General features: G+C 40.1%; 1 protein-coding gene across 1 annotated transcript; it reads left to right on the forward strand.

The window, feature by feature from the left end:
• Positions 1-4,261: 4,261 nt before the first annotated feature.
• Positions 4,262-8,321, forward strand: LOC310941021 (microfibril-associated glycoprotein 4-like; the record flags this gene model as incomplete). The annotated part of the gene is made up of 5 exons (XM_083906092.1): positions 4,262-4,300; positions 5,584-5,775; positions 6,140-6,236; positions 6,361-6,546; positions 8,080-8,321. The coding sequence occupies 5 exons, from the start codon at positions 4,262-4,264 to the stop codon at positions 8,319-8,321; spliced, it is 756 nt and encodes a 251-aa protein (XP_083762218.1).
• Between the last annotated feature and the right edge of the window lie 14,881 nt (positions 8,322-23,202).

Below are 23,202 nucleotides of genomic sequence, written 5' to 3' on the forward strand. Positions count from 1 at the left end.
ACTTGCAATCACTTGACTAATGACCTAATTTTTTAAATAAATTATTTTAAATATTAATTCTATTTTTATTTTCTGCATCCTTACAAGTTCACATAATTTTAGTTTGTTTTAAATGACACATACAGTGAAATTAGTTTGAGAAATTGGTTTTATTTATTAAAAAAAATAACATTACAACATAGAAATGGCAATAAAAATAGTCAAACTTTACAGTATCATTACATTTCATTTTGTCACAAATCATACAGTAAAATCTTTAAAAGGTTGGTCCTGAAAGTCTTTTTACTCAAATGAGGAAACATGACATAATCCAGTTTTACTTTACGGTATTTGAGTATACATTTATTTACGTGAATAAACAATACTACTGAAATATTACAGATCGTACAAATGTATGTGGTTAAAGGGATACTTCACCGATTTGTGTGCAAAGACATATCTGTCTGAGGGATGTTCAAAGTCATTATTATTATTATTATTATTAGACCAGGCAGCGAAACTATCAAGATTAGTATTTAGCCCTCTAAATCTCTGTTTTAGATTTTTCAGATGTACCAAAGATTCAGCTGACCCCATCACTGATGCTGAAATTTGTACGGTTAAATGAGCTGATGAGACATCTGTTTGCTGTATTTTTTTTTCATCAGGATTAGTATTTAGTAATCTAAATTTCTGCTTTAGATTTCCCACATCTGCCAAAGCTTCATCTGCCCCCATCATTGATGCTGAAATTTGCGGGGTTAAGTGATCTGCTGAGATCTCCATTCTTGGTATTTTTTTAGGTCTGTGACATGTTTGTAGTAGCACTCCTTACAAGAAAAACACTGGCATTAAACCCTCCCCTTGTGGGCTAATTTCTCCACTGCAGCACCTTGATACCCCACTGCTGTGACCACATCTTTGGAATACATTTCCACATGTTTTGAAAGTTCAGCTAGTGTCACCCGTGTTTGCTTCAGCTCTTTCGACTGCTTGTCTGGAGCCTGTATTTCCAGGGGCGACGGCTGTGGCTGCTGTATCCTCTCGGCCTCTCTGTGAAGAATTTTGGTTGGAAGCTTGTCCTCTTTAGTTTCCCTCATAGGTCCAGTCTCTTTAAGCCATTTTTCGAACATGTGGGCTGTTCCTCATCTTCGCACCTGGTGGTACAAAAAATAAATATATATACTGTATATATATATATATAATACACCATGCAAAAACACAATACATTACCCTCCTTTATTAGTTTCTAAAGAAACGGCTCTGCGTTTTTGTGCTATTTCCCTAAGAAGGGATAAAAATCACATTACTAAGGTATAACAATCTGATTAAATAAGATTCTTTTTTAAAATGAAGAAAACCAGACCTTTCGTTTTAACAGATCGCTGTTGTTTGTGTTTAACCGTCACAAAGTCGTCAGCATCATCATCGTCAAAGCTACACCAGAGCGGTGGCAGCTGAGCCACCACAGTTTTGCCCGGCCTAGACCTTAAAGTCATGAGTTACACTTACTTATATGTTACTGTAATTGAGTAGTTTTGGAGTACTTGTACTTTCTAACCCTTTAAGGCCTAAGTAGTTTTTTGGAGTACTTGTACTTTCCAACCCTTTAAGGCCTAAGTCGTTTTTTTGAGTACTTTTACTTTCCAACCCTTTAAGGCCTAAGTAATGTTTTGAGTACTTGTAATTGCTAACCTTTTAAGGCCTAAGTCGTTTTTTGAGTACTTGTACTTTCTAACCCTTAAAGGCCAAAGTCTATTTTGTAGGTCTCTGCTTGAACATCCAAATGCTCCTACTGAAAGTATATCTGTGAAAACACAAGGTCTATCTGAGTTCTTTGACTGTCATGGTAAATAGACTTAATAATAAACACTTGAGGGATTTGCTCAGATGTGTAAATATCAGTGCATGTGTTACTGCTGAAGAGGAACTGAAGATGGCAGAAGCAGAACTAAATTAGAGAGGTTTTAGTCTCATTTGGCTCATGTTAACACCACCTGTGCCATTTGTATTTTCTTGTGTATTAAATTCACTTTTATGTCACTATTACTCTTCAATAAAACAGATTATGGCTCTCTTTCAGAGCCAGTAAACTCCTTTATATTTTCCATTCCAAAAACAAACACCAGATGGCGCCATTGAGCTCTGGAGAGAAGGGAACAGCTTTGCAGTTTAGGAAACTGGTGGATTGTTGTACTGATTGGGGAGTTTCTATGGTGTTGTTGATGGTGGCTTGTTTTGTTTTTGTTTTTTTGACACATTTGAGCGTTATTTTTATACTTTTATTTGTATTTAGAGCAGGAAAATGGTTTCAAATTGTTTAAGTCATGATTTCCTTTTTTTGCTATGAACTCCAAAGCCACGTTTCATCTTTTATTCCTTTCAACTTGAACAGAGAAAAACCCAGTGATAGTGAATAAGTGTCAGATATTGACCCATGAAGTTATTCTATAATAATATATAATTGTTCAGCCATGAAATCCAAACTGTGACAGTGAATTAGCTGTTAAAACTGCTGCTGGGTGAGTACTGAAGTACAAATGCTACTGTTATCTTATATGTAGTTGATTTATAGAGTTAAAGCACATTTAAACAATCATTTACTTACAGCCTGATTACAATGTGTTATAAATGTATTTTCTGTTAAAAATAGCTGTCTGTACTTTGATCATCAACCGTCCTGCCCATCTATTTGTTTTCAGGAAACACAAACTCTCAGATAATCCTGCCGATTACCCAGAAATCACCACTTCAGAGGAATAATGGTGAGTTGAGTCAATCTGATGTAGTTTCTCTCATCATTTGTTCAGTAAAAACATTGCATTTGTGCTTCTCAGAGCCTGCAAATGGCCTCATTACTATAAAAACAGAAAAAGATAACTTAGATCATGAAATGTTATATAACATATATAAACAGACTAATATCCATAAGAGATGAAACTTAATACATACCCTTCAGGCGAGTCAACAACAACCTCAACGTAGATTTATTCAGTTCATTAAAAACCGTGACAGCAATGTAGTTCATGAAGAGAAGGACAAAAGATGTGATCAGAGAACTCTGTGCTGAAGCATAAGCAAAAAAATAGACATTGACCCTGAATGCACTAATATTTTCTTAGAAAATATTCCCTCGTACAGTTCTCTGAACTTTTCAGACTTCAGAGTTCTACCAGTTATACACGGATAACGTCATAGATCAACTCCACCTCCATGTATAACGAGGGTCTGACCAGACGCTGTATGGGGGAACCATTTAATATGGGTGTAATGAATTTAATGTGTAAAAAAAGGAGAGGATAATGATCTAGATAATTACAGACACTTAACTTTAATGAATACTGACAAGATTTTAGCCAAAGTAACAATGAACAGATTAAACGATATACTTGAAATTATACAAAGAAACAAACGTGCCATTAAAGGTCGTCTAATGTGGGACAATCTCTGCACTTTGAGAGAAATAATATAGAAACATGGGGAAAAAAGACTCTTATATCATTGGGCTGGACCAAAAGCCTTTGATTATTACTTGTGGGCTATAATGAGGTCTTACGGTTTCCCTGAAGCATTTATACGTCTAGTTAAGTGTTTGTATTTTAAATCAAATGTATGTGTTAATGTTAATGGGGATTCAACAGAGTCTTTTAAAGTAGAGCGTGGTGTGAATCAGGGCTGTCCTCTGAGTGCCTCTATATTTATTTGAGCCATCAGTCCTTTAATCAAAAACATTAATGCTTATACTCTTATATCTGGCACATGTGTTGGTCGATCTCCCAAAGTAACTGCTATGGCTTCCGCTGATGACGTCACTGTCATTATAAAGAATCAGCTCGAGACGGACGTTTTAACAAACCACCGAAGCCTTCACGAACTCACCTCTGGAGCCAAATCAAATCAATAAAACAGAGGGAGTAAGTAAAAGATGAAATCAAAATCTTAGGTTTGTCCATCTGAAACAAAGACTGCAGCGGAAGAAACTGGGAGAAAAACCTGGGCGAAGTTAAAGAAGAGCTAAAGAAATGGGAAAACAAGAATACTGATTATAAATCAAGAATTAATATAATCAAAAACCTTTATCCTTTCAAAACTCCTCTTTTTGGCCAACATATTCCCTCCATCTAACAAAATGACAAAACAATTCAATAAACAATGTGCTCCTTTAGTTCGGGGGACAACCAGGGAGTGCACCAAAAGAGTCATCGCCATCGCCCACAGTCAAGACTGACACAGCTTCAAATTCCAATTTCATAGTATTAATATCATTTATGATTAAGTTATGATGACTTCAGTGTCGATGTTTAGCCACAAGGTGGCGCCCGTATCCACCCAGGGATTCATTGTCCATAGCCTATGATCCTGTATGATTTGAACAAAACAAAAGAAGAAGAAAACAAATGGATCTTAGGTATGTAAAGAGTGGCTGATGACTGGTCATCTGGAAGACAAAGCAAACTAGCCTGTCTCAAACGGATCAACATCTATGGAAGTCTTGTATTGTCGTCCCAGGGCAAAGCACACAAATGTAATACTATACATCTTTAAATGCATAGTAATGAGTCATTCAGGGAGTTATTGAATGTTTTCATGATTGAATTCCACAGAAAGCACATGGCAGATGCTATTCTCTCTTCCTTACTGTGCAAGTACAGCAATGTGAAGGTTTCATACACAAGTAGATGGTGGTTGGTGTCCTTAATTTACCTGTAAATACAGACGAACACTGGTGACCGGGCTGGATGATGACGTTAGCATTGTTCTCCTGTCCTTATCTTGGCACTCAGATGTGAACCTTTTGAACACAGTCATTTCAAAGCTTCACAAGATATCAATATCCTCTGAAAATAATGCAGATGGAACAAAGTGTCTCTGACATAAAACAACAGAGTTCCACTTGTTTTTATTCTTCACGCTCAAGTTCACTTTTGCTCCCTCTGTTATAAACTAGTAAATTAGTTGTAATATTTTGTTGTGAGCAGTTTGGTTTTTCTTTTGTCAAATCAGTGAATTTTTAGTCAGAAGTGAAGTGGAAAAGGTTGTTGCACCACTGCCACACTGGACTGTTTTTTAAACAATAAAAACATTCAATAACTCCCTGAATAACTTCACTTGAATGCTATTACATTGGAATTTGAAGCTGTGTCAGTCTTGACTGTGGGTAATGGCGACCTCTGCTGGTGACATTCGATGCTCTTTATTTTGGCAGGGTTCACGTTTTCTAAAATAAGAATTCACACACTCAGCTAACATAATATTTATAGACTTCATGTCCTTCTCCCAAACAACCAGCTGTTATAGTTTCACTTCACGAACAATAAATGGCGTCAGTCTCGCTTCCAGTCTGTGAAAAATGAAAAAAGGAATTTGCAAAAACCATAATTGGGCCTTGACTATATTTTCTATTCAACTTTTGAACAGTAGTGTATGATTGCTCGATGTTTAGGTCTGACTTGTTGCAGGAACATCTGGCTGTAGAGGTTCCTGCAGATGTGTTTTTATCTTTGACATTTTGTATTTCAAGCACATTTTTTCTGTATGCTGTGTGTTTGAATCGTCTCTGACTTTAATGTTCTGATGACAGTTTTCTTCCTCTTTTCATTTCAGGCTTTTATTCTTTTACTCGCTCTGATCTCAGCAGCCGTCTGCACAGAAGTCAGTCGTCCAGGCGACTGCACTGACGCGCACAACGAAGATCGTCCACACAGTGGTGTGTACAGAATCTATCCGGGAGGATCAGTGACACCTGTCCCGGTCTACTGTGACATGGGCTGCGATGAGACCAGTGTGAAATGGACTGTACGTATATGTTCCATCATCATTTGTACATTGTCATTCTATGAATCACTGAAGTGCTGCTCGTCTAATGTCATTGCACAGGATGGACAAAAATAAGCCTTGGCTTCAGCCTGTTCCTTTTTCCGTTACAGAGTTTATTTAAGATTTTGTTGTGGGAAAATGTTGAGTGGAGGTCTGTATGGTAATATTTGCCAATTGATTGCACATAATTTAAGTATTTTGTATTGTAACCGAAGTAAAACCATTCATTCATTCACCTTCTATCAGTGTCATCATCTATCACCAAAACATTATCATTGATCATGCTGCAGCTGGTGATAGATTAGATTGGAGAACTTCCACCTAACACACAAATCTACTGCAGGCGATTCAGAGAAGACAAGACGGCACTGTGAACTTTAAACGTGGATGGGACCGGTACACAAATGGATTCGGACAAGCATCAGGAGAATACTGGATGGGTAAGAGTTGAGACTTTGGCATTATTGCTACACTAATTGTCGAGTTTGATCACAGCTCTCATCGAATGACCCGAGTCAATCTGTCTGTCTTTGACTGTCCCTGCTGATCAACCTTGTCCTCCAGGACTGGAGAACATCCATGCCCTTACTCGGAACAACAAGAAGAACTATGAACTGAGGATTGACATGGAGGACTTTGAGGGCAACAAGGCCTGCGTCTATTATTCCACCTTCTCTGTGGGTAACTATGATGAAGGCTACGAGCTGAACATCGGTGGCTTCAGCGATGGAAGATGTGGAGCTGCTGCTGGTGAGTCTTAGGGCGCTTTCACACCACTAGTTCGATTATTTGATCCTCACCAGGCAATACAATTGTTATTATGTAACATATGACTCCAGTGTGGTCCGCTTTCACACCAGCAAACGAACCAAAATTGGCCCGATTGACGTTTCATCAATGTTAATAGATATTTAATATCTTCCGGTAGAAAAGCGCCAATTTTGACTCACTATGGAGCAACACGTTCGCACATTGCTACTTGCTCTGATCTTCGTTTATAATATTCTCTGTATTTGCCATTTTTGGCAAAATATCCAATTTGAGAATGAGTCGCGGCTGCGTCTGGAGAACAATCTGCTGATGCACTGGAGTCGGCGAAGACGTACAGCGCGTCATTTCAGGCAGAAAAGACGCGCTATTTTCATGAATGGGGTCGTGCTAACTATGAGACGAAGATTGCTCCAAAGACCTACAAGGTAGGCTATGTCCATGGCATTTACTGCAGAATATGGTTTGGACCCGAGTTCCGTTCTCACCAGAGGGACCGCACCAGAGTCTGACATTTGGTGCGGAGTCAATCGGACCGAGACCGCCAAAAAGAGGTGGTCTGCTTGATTTGGTGCATACCCGAGTGCGATTGATGCTTTCACACCATCGAAAACAAAACGAACTAGAGTTTTTGGTTCGAATGGATCGCTTGGTGCGCACCAACTGCTGTTGGTGTGAAAGCGCCCTTAGTCCTCGTATATCGAGACAGGAAAGTGTTGATTGATCCATATATTGATTTGAGGCCAACTCTGGCAGTAGGCTGCAAAACAACACCACTTTGGCAGTGAAGCCACGAAGCTCAAATCAATAGCCGCACAGTATATAACCAGTGGCATGTACAGCAGGTCATATGTCAAGAAAGAAACTGGCAAAGATGACGGACAGCTGTTGTTGCCCGGGATACCAAAACAGTAGAGGAAAAGCAAACAGTCCATTATTTCGCCAGATCACCAAAGATCCTTTGAGACAACAGAGGTGGATCACTGCCATAACATTTTCTCATGTAAATATGTCAATCCAAAGCAAAGCTGCTTCTAGAGAAAATCTGACATTTATTCACTTTAATATCTGGTTGATTTTTTTCTTGCGAGTAGAGTGAACGCAAGTTTATCAGAGAATTGAAAATGTTGTTAAATGGTGTAAAAAAAAAAATTAGCACTCATTCATGATCATAATCATGATCTAAATGATAAAGATTCTTCTGCGTTTGATTTCATGAGCTGCATCTCAAATGAACCATCCTATTTTACCATCACACTTTCTCACCTCAATGTTTCTAGTCTTTTGTTCATCAGTGCAATAAACTGCCAGAGAATGGTGATCTCAATTCTAAGCAACAACAAACATGTGATTCACATTTCTTCCAGAATGGTGCAGCCCTAGTTGAGATATCTCAGGACTGGACTAATGTCTGCTCTGGCTCTTTTCATACTCATGAAAAGCACCAGGGGGCAGTATAAGTGTGACAGCTCCTGCAATATGAAGTCATTCTTTGACACTTTCTTTTTTATTCAGGAGATTCATTGACTTACCATGATGGTATGAAGTTTTCTACATTTGACAAAGACCAGGACAAGGATGACAGAAACTGTGCTGAGGTCTTCTACGGAGGATGGTGGTACAACAAATGTCACGAGGCGAGTCCTAACGGTGTTCAAGGCAACTCAGAGTACGGGCGTGGAATCACCTGGACGACTTGGAAAGGATATGATTATTCTCTGAAGTCGATCACAATGAAGATCCGACCCAAACCGTAATGTCATAGGTCACATGCTCTGCCTGGCCAATAATCAGTCACACAGTCGTCTTTTATAATAACCCCAATATGACTTTGTCGATTATTTCTTTTTTCTCTGTGACCAATGATATAGAAGTTTGTGTTTGTTTTATTTCTCTCTTTTTGGGGGAACAAAAACAACATTTTCAGATGATTTTCTATCGGGGTAAAAATGTGATGATTATTGTTGGTGGGGGTTGTGTTAAATAAGTCAAATGAAATATGTAGTGAGTGATGTAACTCCTTGTTGTGACTGCCGGCTTCTGTCAAATAGAAGTTACAACTGTGTTAACACTGGAGGAAATAGGGTCAGAAATACAATCGTGCTGAGTTTAAGAAGAATAATTTGAATAACTTCATAACAACTGTTCTTCGACTTGTCTGATATTGTTTAATATCATCATTCTAATCACGTTTTCTATATCATTCTGCATCATGGTTCTCTGTTTTAGCTGCAGTCCACTATTATTTGAGCAATTACTTGGTTAGTTGTTTGGTTCATAAAATGTCAGTAAGTGATGTCAGTGAGTGGGGAAAAAAAAAAAAAGTTGATGAGTGACGATTGTCCAAAAAAAATGCACTGAACTGACATTTCATTTTGAGCCAATCAGAGGCCCCAACTGTTGATGTAACTATCATGTGATAATGGTTTGTAGAGACTTAACACGTCAAGTAGATAATCCATCTGGGACACTGTGTGCGTGCACATTTTTCCAGGAGAGAACAGGAGATTTATATCGACAGAAAGTTTGTGTTGAACATGGTCACACCAGAAGAGATGGACTCGATGAACACTCTAAAAATATTGTATGCTTTAATATTATATTTAATGCAATCAAGTACATCTTGTAAAAAAGAAATCAACTGTGTTTACACAACGATTTAAAAATAACTCTCGGTCATCTCAAGTTGGAAAAATATCTGCATCATTATCAAAAGCTAATGTTATCAGGTTACATAAAATAAAAAAACTAATGATGTGAAGAACTACACCCTTATAACACTCCTTTTAAATATTGATCGGCATTTCAGGAACACACGGATGATTTAAAAAATAAATGAAAACTGAACTGAGCTCCATCTAATTCTGTGGAGCTCGATTTAGCCTCGACTGTGGGGGTGATAATAGAGATAAAACTTCTCCTCTAGATAGCACTATAAACTACTTACTTCACCTTGAAGTTACATCCTAATTAAGTGAATCTTAAAACAAGCCATGCAATGCTGAACCTCAATAAAAAAGTGCAAACATGGTCAAAGGAGGAAAAACGGGGAACTCTTGGAACAGAGGCTGAAGAGGTTTGCTGTGTGTGTCTGTGTGTGACGGGAAAAGTGCCATTTGCCGTCGTCTGCTGACGGAGAGGGGGTTCAATTCACTACAATGCTATGCCGTCCCTGGCGATATTTGACGTTCAGAGCGGGTGCTCAAGCAGCCCATTCACTCCTGTATTAACCCGCCCACGTCTGTAATGGACGATGTGGGCATCCGTCCTATTGGATAGTTATTAGGAAGATGTTCTGGTCAGACAGATGTTTCAATCGGGGTCGTACCTATGTTCCCCGTTTTCCCAAAAAAGGTCCTATGTTCCCCACTTTGTATGTGCCAGTGGAACATGGGACCCTTTTTTGAAAAAGGGTAGGGTTAGGGTTAGGGTTAGAGAAAGTGTCCTATGGAGTTTGCATGTTCTCCCTGTGTGTGTGTGGGTTTTCTCCGGGTTCTCCGGCTTCCTCCCACAGTCCAAAAACATGCGATATGGGGATTAGATGAATTGGGCACTCTAAATTGACCGTAGGTGTGAGAGTGTGAGTGAATGGTTGTTTGTCACTATATGTGTCCCTGCGATGGACTGGCGAACTGTCCAGGCTGCAGATGTCAGTGGTCCTTCAATCACAGAAAAGGTCCAGAGCGAAGTACAAGTGTACTGGAGTTTCCCGACAGTCCTAAGCTCGGTGAACCCTGTCCTGTGGTGATGGCAGAAGAGGGCACAGATGCCAATGCTGTCAAAGTTGGCTTACAAATATCTTTGTGTTCAGGCTTCTTCCACACCCTCAGAGCGGGTGTTCTCAACAGCTGGGGACACCGTAAGTTGAGATTTTTAACTGTAATCAAATGTTGTAGTTGTTAAACCTGGCGTTACAGTTCAGTTAGAGTAAGGTACCGAAAAAAGTATCGCTGGATACTGAGACCGAACACCAGGCACCGTCACCGAGTGGAGCGAGTTTTCAGCCATGGAGGCATCATACTGTGTCCCCATCGTGCACAAATGACTGACAGACTTTTGGCCAATTTGATCTTTTGCAAAGTAATGCAGCATAGGGCCCTGACATAGAAAAGCACAACTCTTGGTGGTATAAAGAAGGGCTGTTACAAAAATTACAGTTATCACAAATGGGACGGTCTGCAGAAGACGCCTTAAAGGCCATAACTGTTTTTAGCATTGAGATCACAGCTGTAGAAATGCTCCTAACTGTTTTAGGTGTTTCTAATGTTCTCATGTATCTTAATAGGGTGAAAAAAACAAGTGGAAACACTCCCCTTTACCTCATAAATAAAGAACTTGAACATAATTCCAATGTTGTATATTATGATCCCATTAGTTGTGGTTTCTTTCCAAATGAACAGAAGCTCCGCGAAATCTCACCACATACTTCCTCACAACTGCATTAGTATACCTTGGGGGTACAAATACAATACCGTTGAATTTGTTTTGAGGCATTTAAATGTTTTGCCATCACACAGTACGATCATTTATCCTGCAGCAGTTGTTTGTCTGTAAAGAAGTTAATTGACCGCACAAAGCCCTGATCTGTGAACTCATAAAGAAACATTTTTAATAGTTTCCTCAGAAGCTCGTGTGGTTGAGACCCACTGCCTTTTAGACACATGCTATAAAAAAGAAAAAAAGAAAAGAAATGGGTGAGTTATCCAATTTGCCCATCCCCTTTGTAGCGTGGGTTAATATTTATAGACGGCACAGTGAGGACAGGGAACATTTTCACATCTCAGACTTTGGATTATTTCTGGTCCTGGATGAACTTGTGATGTTTGTCAGCTTGTTTTTCCTGTTCCTCCTCACAGGTAAGCATTCTTACAGTTAATCCACAGGCCTCAATGTGAACAATATTCATCGTTACTATTTACTACCAAGTAAAAGTCGCATTGATGCTCTCAGTGAGCTGAGAGAGAATTCTTTCTTGGTTAATTGTATTGTTTTCTCTGCAGATGGAGCATCCTCTGAGAGTAAATGTGCTTACAGGGATGTTATCAAGCATTTGAATTTGACCTACGACAATAAGGTTCTCCACCTAACCCGGCCTGTTGCCAACCATAGTAGGTCCACATACGTGAATGTGATGTTACTAATCAATGCCATTGTGGAAGTGGTAAGTGACCGTTTGCAGCACAATTATAGACTATAATTATTATTTTGTTCGTGGAGGAGGGTATATTTGGTCAATTTTTTATGGATTACAAAGAATTATCTTGAATTATTTGACATTTTATCATGATTATGACTGAAATTGACTGATATGAATATTTTTCTCTACTGTGATAATGTTTTTGGCCATATCACCCAGCCCTAATTACAGGTGTTACATTGAAATGCTGTGACAGAGTTTAAAACTGCTGCAGCCAACCTCAGCAGTTTGATCAAGTTTTATTGTAGACTGTTATATTTGATTCATTGATGGTTATTCATCTGTGCTAATACATTTTTAAAATGGCATCTTTTGTGTTTTTATCACACAATACTTATTATGACCTTTTTGAATCTTCCATCCATCCATCCATCCATCCATCCATCCATCTTCTTCTGCTTATCCGGGGCCGGGTCGCGGGGGCAGCAGTCTGAGAAGGGACGCCCAGACCTCCCTCTCGCAGGACACTTCCTCCAGCTCTTCCTGGGGGACCCCAAGGCGTTCCCAGGCCAGCCAGGCGACGTAATCGCTCCAGCGTGTCCTGGATCTTCCTCTGGGTCTCCTCCCGTTGGGACATGTCTGGAACACCTCCCGAGGGAGGCGTCCAGGGGGCATCCGATACAGATGCCAAAGCCACCTCAGCTGGCTCCTCTCGATGTGGAGGAGCAGCGGCTCTACTCCAAGCTCCTCCTGGGTGACGGAGCTCCTCACCCTATCTCTAAGGGAGCGCTCTGCCACCCTGCGGAGAAAACTCATTTCAGCCGCTTGTATCCGGGATCTTGATACAACAACCGCATTACTGCGGCCACCGCACCGATCAGCCTGTCAATCTTCAGGATCTCTCCACTGACCCGGAGGGAGCAAGCCACCTTTTTCCGGTCGAGAACCATGGCCTCGGACTTTGAGGTGCTTATTCTCATCCCAGCTGCTTCGCACTAGGCTGCAAACCGCCCCAGCGCATTCTGGAGTTTCTGGTTCGTAGGAGCCATCAAGACCACATCATCTGCAAAGAGCAGAGATGAAATCCAGTTGCTCCCGAACCGGACCCCTTCCGGCCCCTGGCTGCGCCTAGAAATTCTGTCCATAAAAATAATGAACAGCACCGGTGACAAAGGGCAGCCCTGCCGGAGTCCAACATGCACTGGGAAAAAGTCTGACTTACTGCCGGCAATGCGAACCAAGCTCCTGCTCCGGTCGTACAGGGACCGCACGGCCCTTAACAAAGGGCCCCTGACCCCATACTCCCGGAGCACCCCCCACGAGGGACACGGTCGAAAGCCTTCTCCAAGTCCACAAAACACATGTGGACTGGTTGAGCAAACTCCCATGAACCCTCGAGCACCCTGCGAAGGGTATAGAGCTGGTCCTGTGTGCCACGGCCAGGACAAAAACCGCATTGTTCCTATTGGATCCGAGGTTCGACTATCGGCCGAACTCTCCTCTCCAGTACCCTGGAATAGACTTTCCCCGGGAGGCTGAGGAGTGTGATCCCCCGATAGTTGGAACACACCCTCCGATCCCCCTTTTATTAAAAAGAGGGACCACCACCCTGGTCTGCCATTCCAGAGGCACTGTCCCCAACTGCCACGCAATGCTGCAGAGAATGCTTTTTGAATCTTGCACCTGGCAAATACTCCATATTACAAAAAAACTCAAACTAACACTAAGGCTCCGTCCCAATACCACCCTCTTAAGCCCAATTTATACTCCTGCGTAAAGTGCTCTGCGTAGGCTACGCAGAGTCCTCTGTGTCGACGCAGAACCTGTCGAAGAGCCTCTGCGACGTCTCCGGGTGCACAGAATATTTTTTAAGTGTCCGTCACTCCGTCAAGGGACAACGGAGACGGCAAGAGCTGCGATTGGTCCTCAGGACAGGCCGAGCGAAGCTGCTCTGTGCCGGCTCACAGTGCGCACCGAGCGTCCACAGAGGGCGGAGCTGAAGACCGCCGACTTCGTTGCTGCCGAACTATAAATACGTCATATCTTAACACACACAGCACATGTTTAGACTCTAAATGGCCAATTTCACGCCTCAAATTATCTTAAAACTGCATTACGGGACACAGAAAAGTGACAAACGGCCGCTGTTTCAACAACAACAGTCTTTCTCCCTCGGACGCCATTGCTCACTGTAGCCAAAAGCACAACAACCTTGCGCAGCGACCCCTACTGATCGGGCGGGAAATTGCAGCGCCTATCCGTCACCACGACGCAGAAGTATAAAGGCTCGAGTGGTCTACGTGGTGACGCAGACGGATAACGCATTACGCAGTCGGAGAAGTATAATGTGGCCTTTACAGTTTTTCTCAATTGTTTACACACAAATTCTGGTACTTGAGACACAATGACCACAACAGGTAACTCATGCACCAACCCCCTGAACCAGCTCTGCTAAACTACAAGCACAATTCCTGCATTACACTCAAATTGCAATTGTAAAACACACTTTTTTTTAAAACACTACATACAATTCTCTGCATTTGGCACAATTTTCATGAAATAAATCTCTTGTTTTCACAAGGAACACACCGTCATTCAAAATTCTAAAGTTAATTTCTCTACTATGCAAACTGACTCATCACATGGGAAAACACCTGTCACACAGGTTTACAATTTGCAATCAGTGCGTTAGCTTAAAAGGGTTCTGTTTTGTATGTAGATCACTGTATGTGCAACTTTGTGTTGGTTGGGATGTACACTGTGTACATTGTTTTTGTGGGAAATATATAGGAATAAAATATATTTGTTACTGTGTATTTGTGTGTTTTGAGTATAAAAACAATCCATCCATTATCTAACGTTTCATCCTCCACCAGAGGGTCGCGGGGTGACATAGGGCGATCGGCGGGGTCACACCCTGGACAGTTCACCAGTCCATCACAGGGCCTATAAAAAAATATTCTAAAATATTTGACACACTTATGTATGTACTGTCTGTAGTTAGTATAACACTAAACACTCAAAAAGGCCTAAGTCATTATGATCGATGAAGAAGAAGAAGTGTTTTCCATTCATCATAGTGTTTTACATTGATCACATCAGTGTTCAACTGGTTCTTATAAATGTCTATTTATATGATGGTTTGCGTGTCTCATTTGAAAACAAAATACCATTTTGAGAATAAATAACATTGTTTTGAATGTTAAGTTTCATTTTGCAGGAGAATTGAGGGGTTTTGCCCATTGTGTGTGTGTTTTTAGATTTTGTGTGTAGAGTTCTGAGAGCATGAGGCAAGGTTTCAGAAAATGTGTGTAAACAATCGAGAAAAACTGTAATATTTCCCCTTGGTTTTGAGTGCCCTCAACCATAAATTCCCCTCGTTGAGGGAAGTGGTATTGGGACATCACTACAACGTTGACAATTCTACTGGTGGAGCGTGCTACTATTTTCATTCAGGAAACATGCCAGTGGAACAGCTGTTTGTTTTTCTCCATCAACGCCGGTTATTCTCAGTCCTGCACTTTTTAAGCCTGCACCAGAGCTCACTACGTTTTGAGGGTTGATTATAAGGGCAAAAAATGTAGGGTTAGGGGAGGTTATTGGGACAGGGCCTAAAACTAATAAGAACCAAACTAAAACTATTTCCAAAAAATAAATCCACTGATTTTAAAAACAAAAAGTCTAAACTAAATAAAAACTAGTATAACCTTGGTATGCACCCATTCTGAAGTCAAAGAAAAGAGACCTCACTGTTTCTATGTTGCTTTAAATTTCAAGTGAAAGAATCAGTAATGCATAGTTTTAAAAACCCTGACACCACTTACACAGTCACATGCAGCCTGTTTACTATATTTACATTAACAACCACATTTATTGATTTGCACTTTGTTTGAATTAATGCCTCTTTTATTTTATTTAGTATTTTTAATCATCTTTTCTTTCTCTGTAAAAGTCACTTCTGAAAGAAATGGAGCTGTAATCTTTGCTCTCAGAGTTTCTGCAGTGCTACTGGTTTATTATTGCAGTGTGAGCATGAAACTGTCACATAGAAATTTGTTTTGACTGTGATCTTTCCCAGGTTTCTTGACAGTTACCATGTTGTCCAAGACACATTTAACACATTGTATTTCTTTGCTCATAGAGAGAAAAGGACCAGATATTTGTTCCTTATGTTAAGATCATATCGGTGAGTTCTCTCTGAGGAAAAAAGCAATTCCTGACTGAATAACTTCATCACCTCATCACTCTGGTTAAATACGCTGTTCTCTCTCTGTCTCTCTTTGAAGCAGTGGACCAATGAGTTTGTACGTTGGAACGCAACAGAATTTTGTGGTATTAAACATGTGACTGTTCCAGCTGAACTTGTGTGGAAGCCTGAGCTCAATGTTGAGGAAGCGTAAGTTTAAATGAATGTGCATGCTCACACACTTGATCCTCAGTCTCTGATATTGTATGACATCATGTTACTGTTGAGAAATAATATGTAAAAACAGCACATTTGTAATTACTTTCTGTCACTTTATAAAAGCAAAATGCGAAATGATAGAAATGTAATAGTTATATAATATAAATATAAAACAATAATATAAATCAGTTATAATGTTATAAAAAACCTTATTATAAAACCATTTAGAATTAATTATTAATATAAGTAAACATTAGGTTTTCTTTCATTGCAGTGGTTACTATTATTATTGTTATTATTATTGTTATTATTATTATTGTTAATAATATTAACAATAATAATAATCTTCACATTTGGGGCATTCATGGCATCTCTATTCTGCTACATATGTAATGTACAGGAGATACTACATTACATGAAATTCATATATGTGTTTGTGTGTTTTATTTACAGGATAAAGAGTGACAAGTCTCCGCCTAACTCTCATGTCACAATAACTTATTATGGGCGTTCAAGTATGACAGACAATCATATGCTGGTCTGCACCTGCAAGATGCAAGTTTACAGATTCCCCTTTGACACTCAGTGCTGCAAACTCACTTTCAAGTCTTATGCACAGGCTGGTGAGTCTGTAACCTGTATGTGTGTGTCCTCATGTCTGATTTGCATCAATGTACCTTGATCTTTGCTAACCCTGCACAATTTTATTTACCTCCCACTCAAGGGGAAGAAATCAAGATCTGGTCATACAACAGTAGATCTATCGCAAATGTGTCTCGCTGGTTGATACAGGAACATTCATCAGAGTGGGAGTTGATCAACATTGAAGAAACTGAAAACTTTAACAGCATGATAGTTTTCACTGTAAGTATGTAAATCACTAAACCTGTGCTGAGGCCAAAACAAAGTAGCAATGATACCCCTTATAATTAAAGTCATGTCAAATCAAGTCAACTTTATTTGTAAAGCACATTTAGAAGCAAACAGGGTTGAATCAAAGACTACATCAGATTTAAATTCAGATTGCAGCCTCTCTAGCATCACACACAACTGAGATGTACAAAATGTCTGTTTGGTGCTAAATTACTGTCTTTATTCAAGTGTTTATTTGCAAAGCTGATATGTTAAATGTAGCTACGTGCTAGCTGCTGTCTTAAAGTTACCAACTCATAATGACTTGTGAATTGCTTAACATTGAACAGCTCATAATAAAGAGGAGGTCAGCGCTCTACATCGTCAACTTCATACTCCCCATCTCGTTCTTCCTGTGTCTGGACTTGGCCTCCTTCCTGATCTCAGACACCAGCGGCGAGAAGCTGGGCTTCAAGGTCACAGTGCTGCTGGCTGTAACTGTGATGCAGCTCATTCTCAATGATATTCTGCCTTCTTCATCAGAGCGGATCCCACTGATAGGTAAATAAGGTCCAGTAACAGCCCATGTACTGACTCTGTTTAGTTACTTATCTGCATTAATGAAGCTGCCTTGTCCCATCAGCCATCTACTGCATTGGGGTCTTTGCTCTGATGATGCTCAGCCTCCTGGAGAGTGTTTTAATGATGTACCTGATAGAGAAAGACAACGCACCACAGGACAATGAGACAGATGAAGACCTGAGGCTGAGCGAGGACATACCAGGCAAAGCTAGATGTGAAGGAGGTAAAACATATGATTTATATATAATGATAAAGAGAGTGGTCTACTGTTTAAGCCAGGGGTCTCAAACTCAATTTGCCTAGGGGCCGCATGAGTTAGAGTCTGGGTGAGGCTGGGCCCGCATCACCCCCCCATAATAATAATAAAAAAATTGTGGGGCATGCAGAGCTTTTGAAAATTTCAGGTAAAAATGGGGCATTCTGAAGCTTTTTGAAAGACCATCATGGTGACTCATGAAGTGAGGGCAAGTAACTCAAACAGGGAAAAAACTAAATTATTAATAATTATTATGCCAATTCTGTAACATTGTTTTTTTAATCTAATTGTGTTGTTATGGCTGGGACTGTGTGTACTGACATCATCGCTCTTCTCTCTCTCCTTCATTGTGCGCAACTACAAGGGGACTCATGCATATCCAACGCAGAATGGATAATATTGCAGTTTTATCCACACATCCATATATGACACATAATGATCTTTATGATGAGGCTCGAGTACAGTCACGATGAAATACAGGGGGGATCCAAGTAGATCCCGCATCTGGTGTGCGTTGCATCCGCTGCATCTGGGGGCTTTCAATCAGCCAGACTGTCAGGTGATGACAGCATGACGTCAATATCAGGACCAACTAATACAACGAGACATAACTACCTGTTCACAACATATTACCTACACACAAATAAGTAAATTAACTAATGACCAAGAGCGCAGATCTCACTCTCTCTCTCGCCCGCCCCTCGCTCTCTCTGCTCGCACAGGTTTAAATGACAAAAAAAACAAACGCTGAGTGCTGATCAAACGTTTTGTGCAAGTGATTTAAGGTCCTGACTCTTGTCCCAAATATGACAGGCTTCATTCAGTGATTGAGACAAATATATAAACATTAATGAAACGTTTATATGCAGAGCGCGCCCACTCGCATAGCAAACAGCCGCCCTCGGCACATCGTTCAGAAAGTTGTAATCAAATACACCGTTATGGCGGTATATTAAAAATTCATATCACAACGAAAATATAAACCGGTATTCGGTATGAACCGGGTTAGGGTTAGGGTTACATTACAGCAGTCCCACAGTCACAGTCTTATCCTCAAACTTCCCACTAACGGGCCATTGATTCTGTTGAACACCGCGTTTTTATCCTGTTTGCAGCGAGTGCTGACTGATATCTTCTCCCTGGCACCTGCGGGTGGAGAGACTGCAGGTCTACGGGTGTGGCCAGCGCAGACGCACGTATAAGCGATACGTATAAGTGTGTGTGTGTGTGTGTGTGTGTAACTGCTGTTTTGAATCAGCAGCTGCTACGGTCTGCAGCTTTTTTTCTCTCCCTCTTGCGCCGCTCTTCCTCATCGTCACTGCGGGCTGCAGTTACATTAAACTTTGATATCAAGTGGGGGCCACAAAATATGAGCGGGCCACGTGTCTGAGACTACTGGTTTAAGCAGTAGTCCTCTGTGTTTTTTATGGTGCTCACCTTAAGTGACTTAACTAATATAAAAACTGGTGATTTTGTTATTCTGAGTGTATGCTAACCATGCTTTGTCTCTAATCTCCTCAGGGGGGAATACATGGGTTCACCCTTCATTTGGCTGTGATGTTTCTCCCATTGAGACGCCATCTGAAAAGCTGCCAGTGGCTACAGAGGTCAGAGTCAAGTTGGCTGGAATGTTTTTTGGTAAAGATAATGGGACACATCTATGTATTATTAACCACAGTTACCATGAAACTACTTTTCAGGATATCGACATCCAACTGATGGAGGTGTCTCTGGTCTTGTATGAGATTAGGAACCTGATGAAGACTCTACTCCTCAGCAGCAAGAAGGAGGAAGCAAAACCTGGCTACTGGACCAGAGTGGCGAAAAGCATGAACAAAGTTTTTTTCATTTTCTATGTCTCAGCTATCATTATGTTTTTCACCTACATGTTTTCCATTTGGTCTAGTGAAAATGAATAGCGTTAATTAGTGGGATTGCTGAGCAACTACAACTAGTAACATTTTCCATTATTCAAACCATTCAAAGGTCAACACTTTCAGTTTTAGGACATTATGGGATGTATTCAGTGTAATCCGAAATATTCAACTTTTTTCTCTGATTTTTTTCCCCATAGGAATGAATGAAGAACTCAATTTTCAACATTTTCATGCATCGTTAAGCTCCTTTTACTCATTCATACTTTTACAAAAAAACACCATTCAAGTTTTAAAATGTTCAATGACTCTGTTGTTACTGCTACATCCCACCCAAAATATCACTGTCTAGATAATCTTTGTTTTAAAGAGTAATTCAACAAAAATACAACATTTTAAAGGTTCCTTCCACGTAAAATTTACTCACTGTGCTGAAATTCAAATGCTCCAGTGCAATTTCTTAAAAGGTGCCTTTTCTAGTTGTATTAAGAATTGGGTCATTCTACTAATGTGCCATTTTGTGTCCCTCACAAAAAACCTACCCACAAATCTGTATTAAGAGCAAAATATTTAACATTTTTGTTGGTATGATATGGTAAACAATCTTCATTTTAAATATTCTTTAAATATTCACACATTGATACTTTTAAATAATTTAAAAGATTTATGTATTGTATACCTGTAAAATATGGCAGAAATGGCTGTCCCTTGGTTACATTTCGTCTATTGCAACAGGCTTTAAGAGGGGATAAAATCTAATTATCTAAAACATATTTGAATTTATGAAAGGCCTCATTTGTTAGTCAATGACACTTCTTTTTTATTCTTAATGTTTTTGGAATATTGAAAAAAATGCACTATCCCAGAAGTGACATAATTTTCAGGATGTGACATCATCTGCCTTTTATCAAGAAGCTGCCAAACACAGAAGTAAGTGCTCCTCTCTTTTAATTAGTTTTCATTGAGTTGTGTTTAGTTTGACTGAAGGGGACGGTCATAGCGTGTCAAAATGCGTTACCATAATATCATGTATTAAAAAGTTAAACATTTTAAATTAATATATATATAAACAATCATATGAGCAGGTCTAGAATGCACACCATGTGGTATCATGGTGTCAACCACATGGCTAGTAATAGCTGCCAAAAGCATAAGTCGTCAAATCTGTTACTGTCAAACCTGTTACTGTCAAACCTGTTACTATTAACCCTTTCCCTGCCATGTTCCCTTGTTTATTGTGTCCAAACCAGAATTATTCATACATAATTATTAATCTTATTTATATTAAGGATAGCATGTTTTGTCCCTAAATAAGTTTGTAATCTTATTGTAATGTAATGTATGTGTATAGCAAATTAATACCGTTGTGTATTGACCTGATAAAGAACAATCTTCATTAAGTCGTTAAAATATGTTTAAATGTGAAATAACCTATTGTGAAACAGAAAAGTGATTTAAAGGGACAGTGTGTAGTATTTATGGGTTTATATAACCCAAAATCCACTTTTTTATACATATTATGTGCTCCTGCATTGTCTAGTCGCTGTATCATTTTTTGTTTCATTTTCGTAGTGTTTCAAAAAGTCATGTAAAATAACAAGGTCGTGGGCCGCGGTTGCATAGCCACTGTCTACCGGAGCCTGTAAGGACAAACGCGAGAGAACAAATCAAGCGTCGATTAACTTGTAGCGGAAGTCCCGCCTCCACTCTCTCCGCTTCGTCTGCTACGGCCGCGGTAGCTCGCCCTCTCCCTTGCCTCACAAACCTCATCTGCTGACACGGAGAAAGACGACGAGGACGACATTTGACCGGCTGAGGACACCGTATCGCTCAGGGAAGTGAGGGGGTGAGCAGAGGAGCAGTTCTTTGTTGTAAATTTCAGCCTCTCTTCTAGATGGCACTATAAACTACTTACTTCACCTTTAATATGAATTTGTATTTTACATGCTTTTGTTAGGTTGCCTCTGTCTGCAGCAGAAAAGCAGCGTCGATACAGGCAGCGTAGTACGGAAGCCTGGAAGGGAGATGGAGGAAAAAAAAAACGGTGCAAGGGTTTGTGTTATCTCGCAAAGTTTTGCGAGCTCTGTGGAATCTCGCGAGCTCTGTGGAGTCTCTCGACGATATTTCACAAGATACTCCCTGTGCTTATTTGCCGCCACTACACACCAAATGCCTCCTCACCGCAGCCCTCACAGTTTGTCCACAACCTCACAGCTATCAGTTAAACATTCTCATCGACATCGGGATACTGTGGAAGGTTTGGTCGTCGTACAGCCGCAATCCAAGCGAGCCGACGATTCGTTGTTATCTCATTCTTGGTCTCCGTGGTTGATCCTCCAAGTAGGAAAAGTTGCGCTGTTACAACCCACAATACAGCAACGGTTTACCATGGTTGAGATAGTAACGCCAAATTAATCAAATTAAGACACATGACTGAGAGGGAGTCAAAGGTGTAATCGTTTTGCTTTGTGTTGGTATTTTCTCCAAAATTCTACAGTAAATGTGGACATATGGGGCATCACTGAAAAGGTGAGAAGGTGTAGTATGTGAATCAGGTGAAACATTCAACGGGAAACCTTATTTGGCCATTAGGTGGCACTGCAAAGTCAGCAACTGTTGCAATAAAAGAGTCAAAATGTTAATATTTTAAATGGATTTTCTCCAAAATTCCACAGTAAATATGGACATATGGGGCATCACTGGAAAGGTGAGAAGGTAATAAATAATCAGATAATATTTGGCCATTAGGTGGCACTGCAAAGTCAGCAATTGTTGCAACAAAAACATCAAAATGTTGATTTTTGAAATGGATTTTCTCCAAATTTCCACAGTGTTATATCAATAACATTGTAACAATTTATATCAACAATCTCCCCCTCACAGAACTAAAAACATATCAATATTAGTAATGATACTAAATATTATTGAATGCTGTTCTTCTAAAGTGTTTAATTTTTGTGTTGTTTAATAAATACAAGTATGCACCAGCATATATTTATCTATTGTATGTATATGCACCTGTATGTGCTGGCAAGTTTTTTTTACCAAGATCAGCACTGCTCTGCAGAATAGCTCGCCACCCAGTGGCTGAAACTTGCACTTTTTAAGGTGGAACGGAAACTTAAAGAGAACCGGAGGCGAATGTGGTGCCAACTTCAGCGTCATTAAACAATAACATATACATTTTAAATTTAGTGATAGGAGGTAGAGTTTATATTGTTGTTTAGAAGTAGTTTTAGTATGAAAGACAAAAACGACTGTTTTAAAAAGAGAAGCACGTGAGGTCACATGGAGCAGAGACCACGCCCCCCAGCGGCCAGGTATCACAGGTGACGTAAATGAGCAGGTGATTAGGCCAACCACTGACACCTGTGTGTGTGTGTGTGTGTGTGTGTGTGTGTGTGTGTGTGTGTGTGTGTGTGTGTGTGTGTGTGTGTATGTGTGTGTATGTATATAAGCCAACTCCTTCAAATGCTTCATTCTCCGCTGAACCTCAGTGAATCATCACCTGAGCAGCTGAGCCTGAACTGAA

The sequence above is a fragment of the Microchirus variegatus genome (assembly GCF_963457635.1).
Source record: "Microchirus variegatus genome assembly, chromosome: 19".
Taxonomy (NCBI): Eukaryota; Metazoa; Chordata; class Actinopteri; order Pleuronectiformes; family Soleidae; genus Microchirus; species Microchirus variegatus.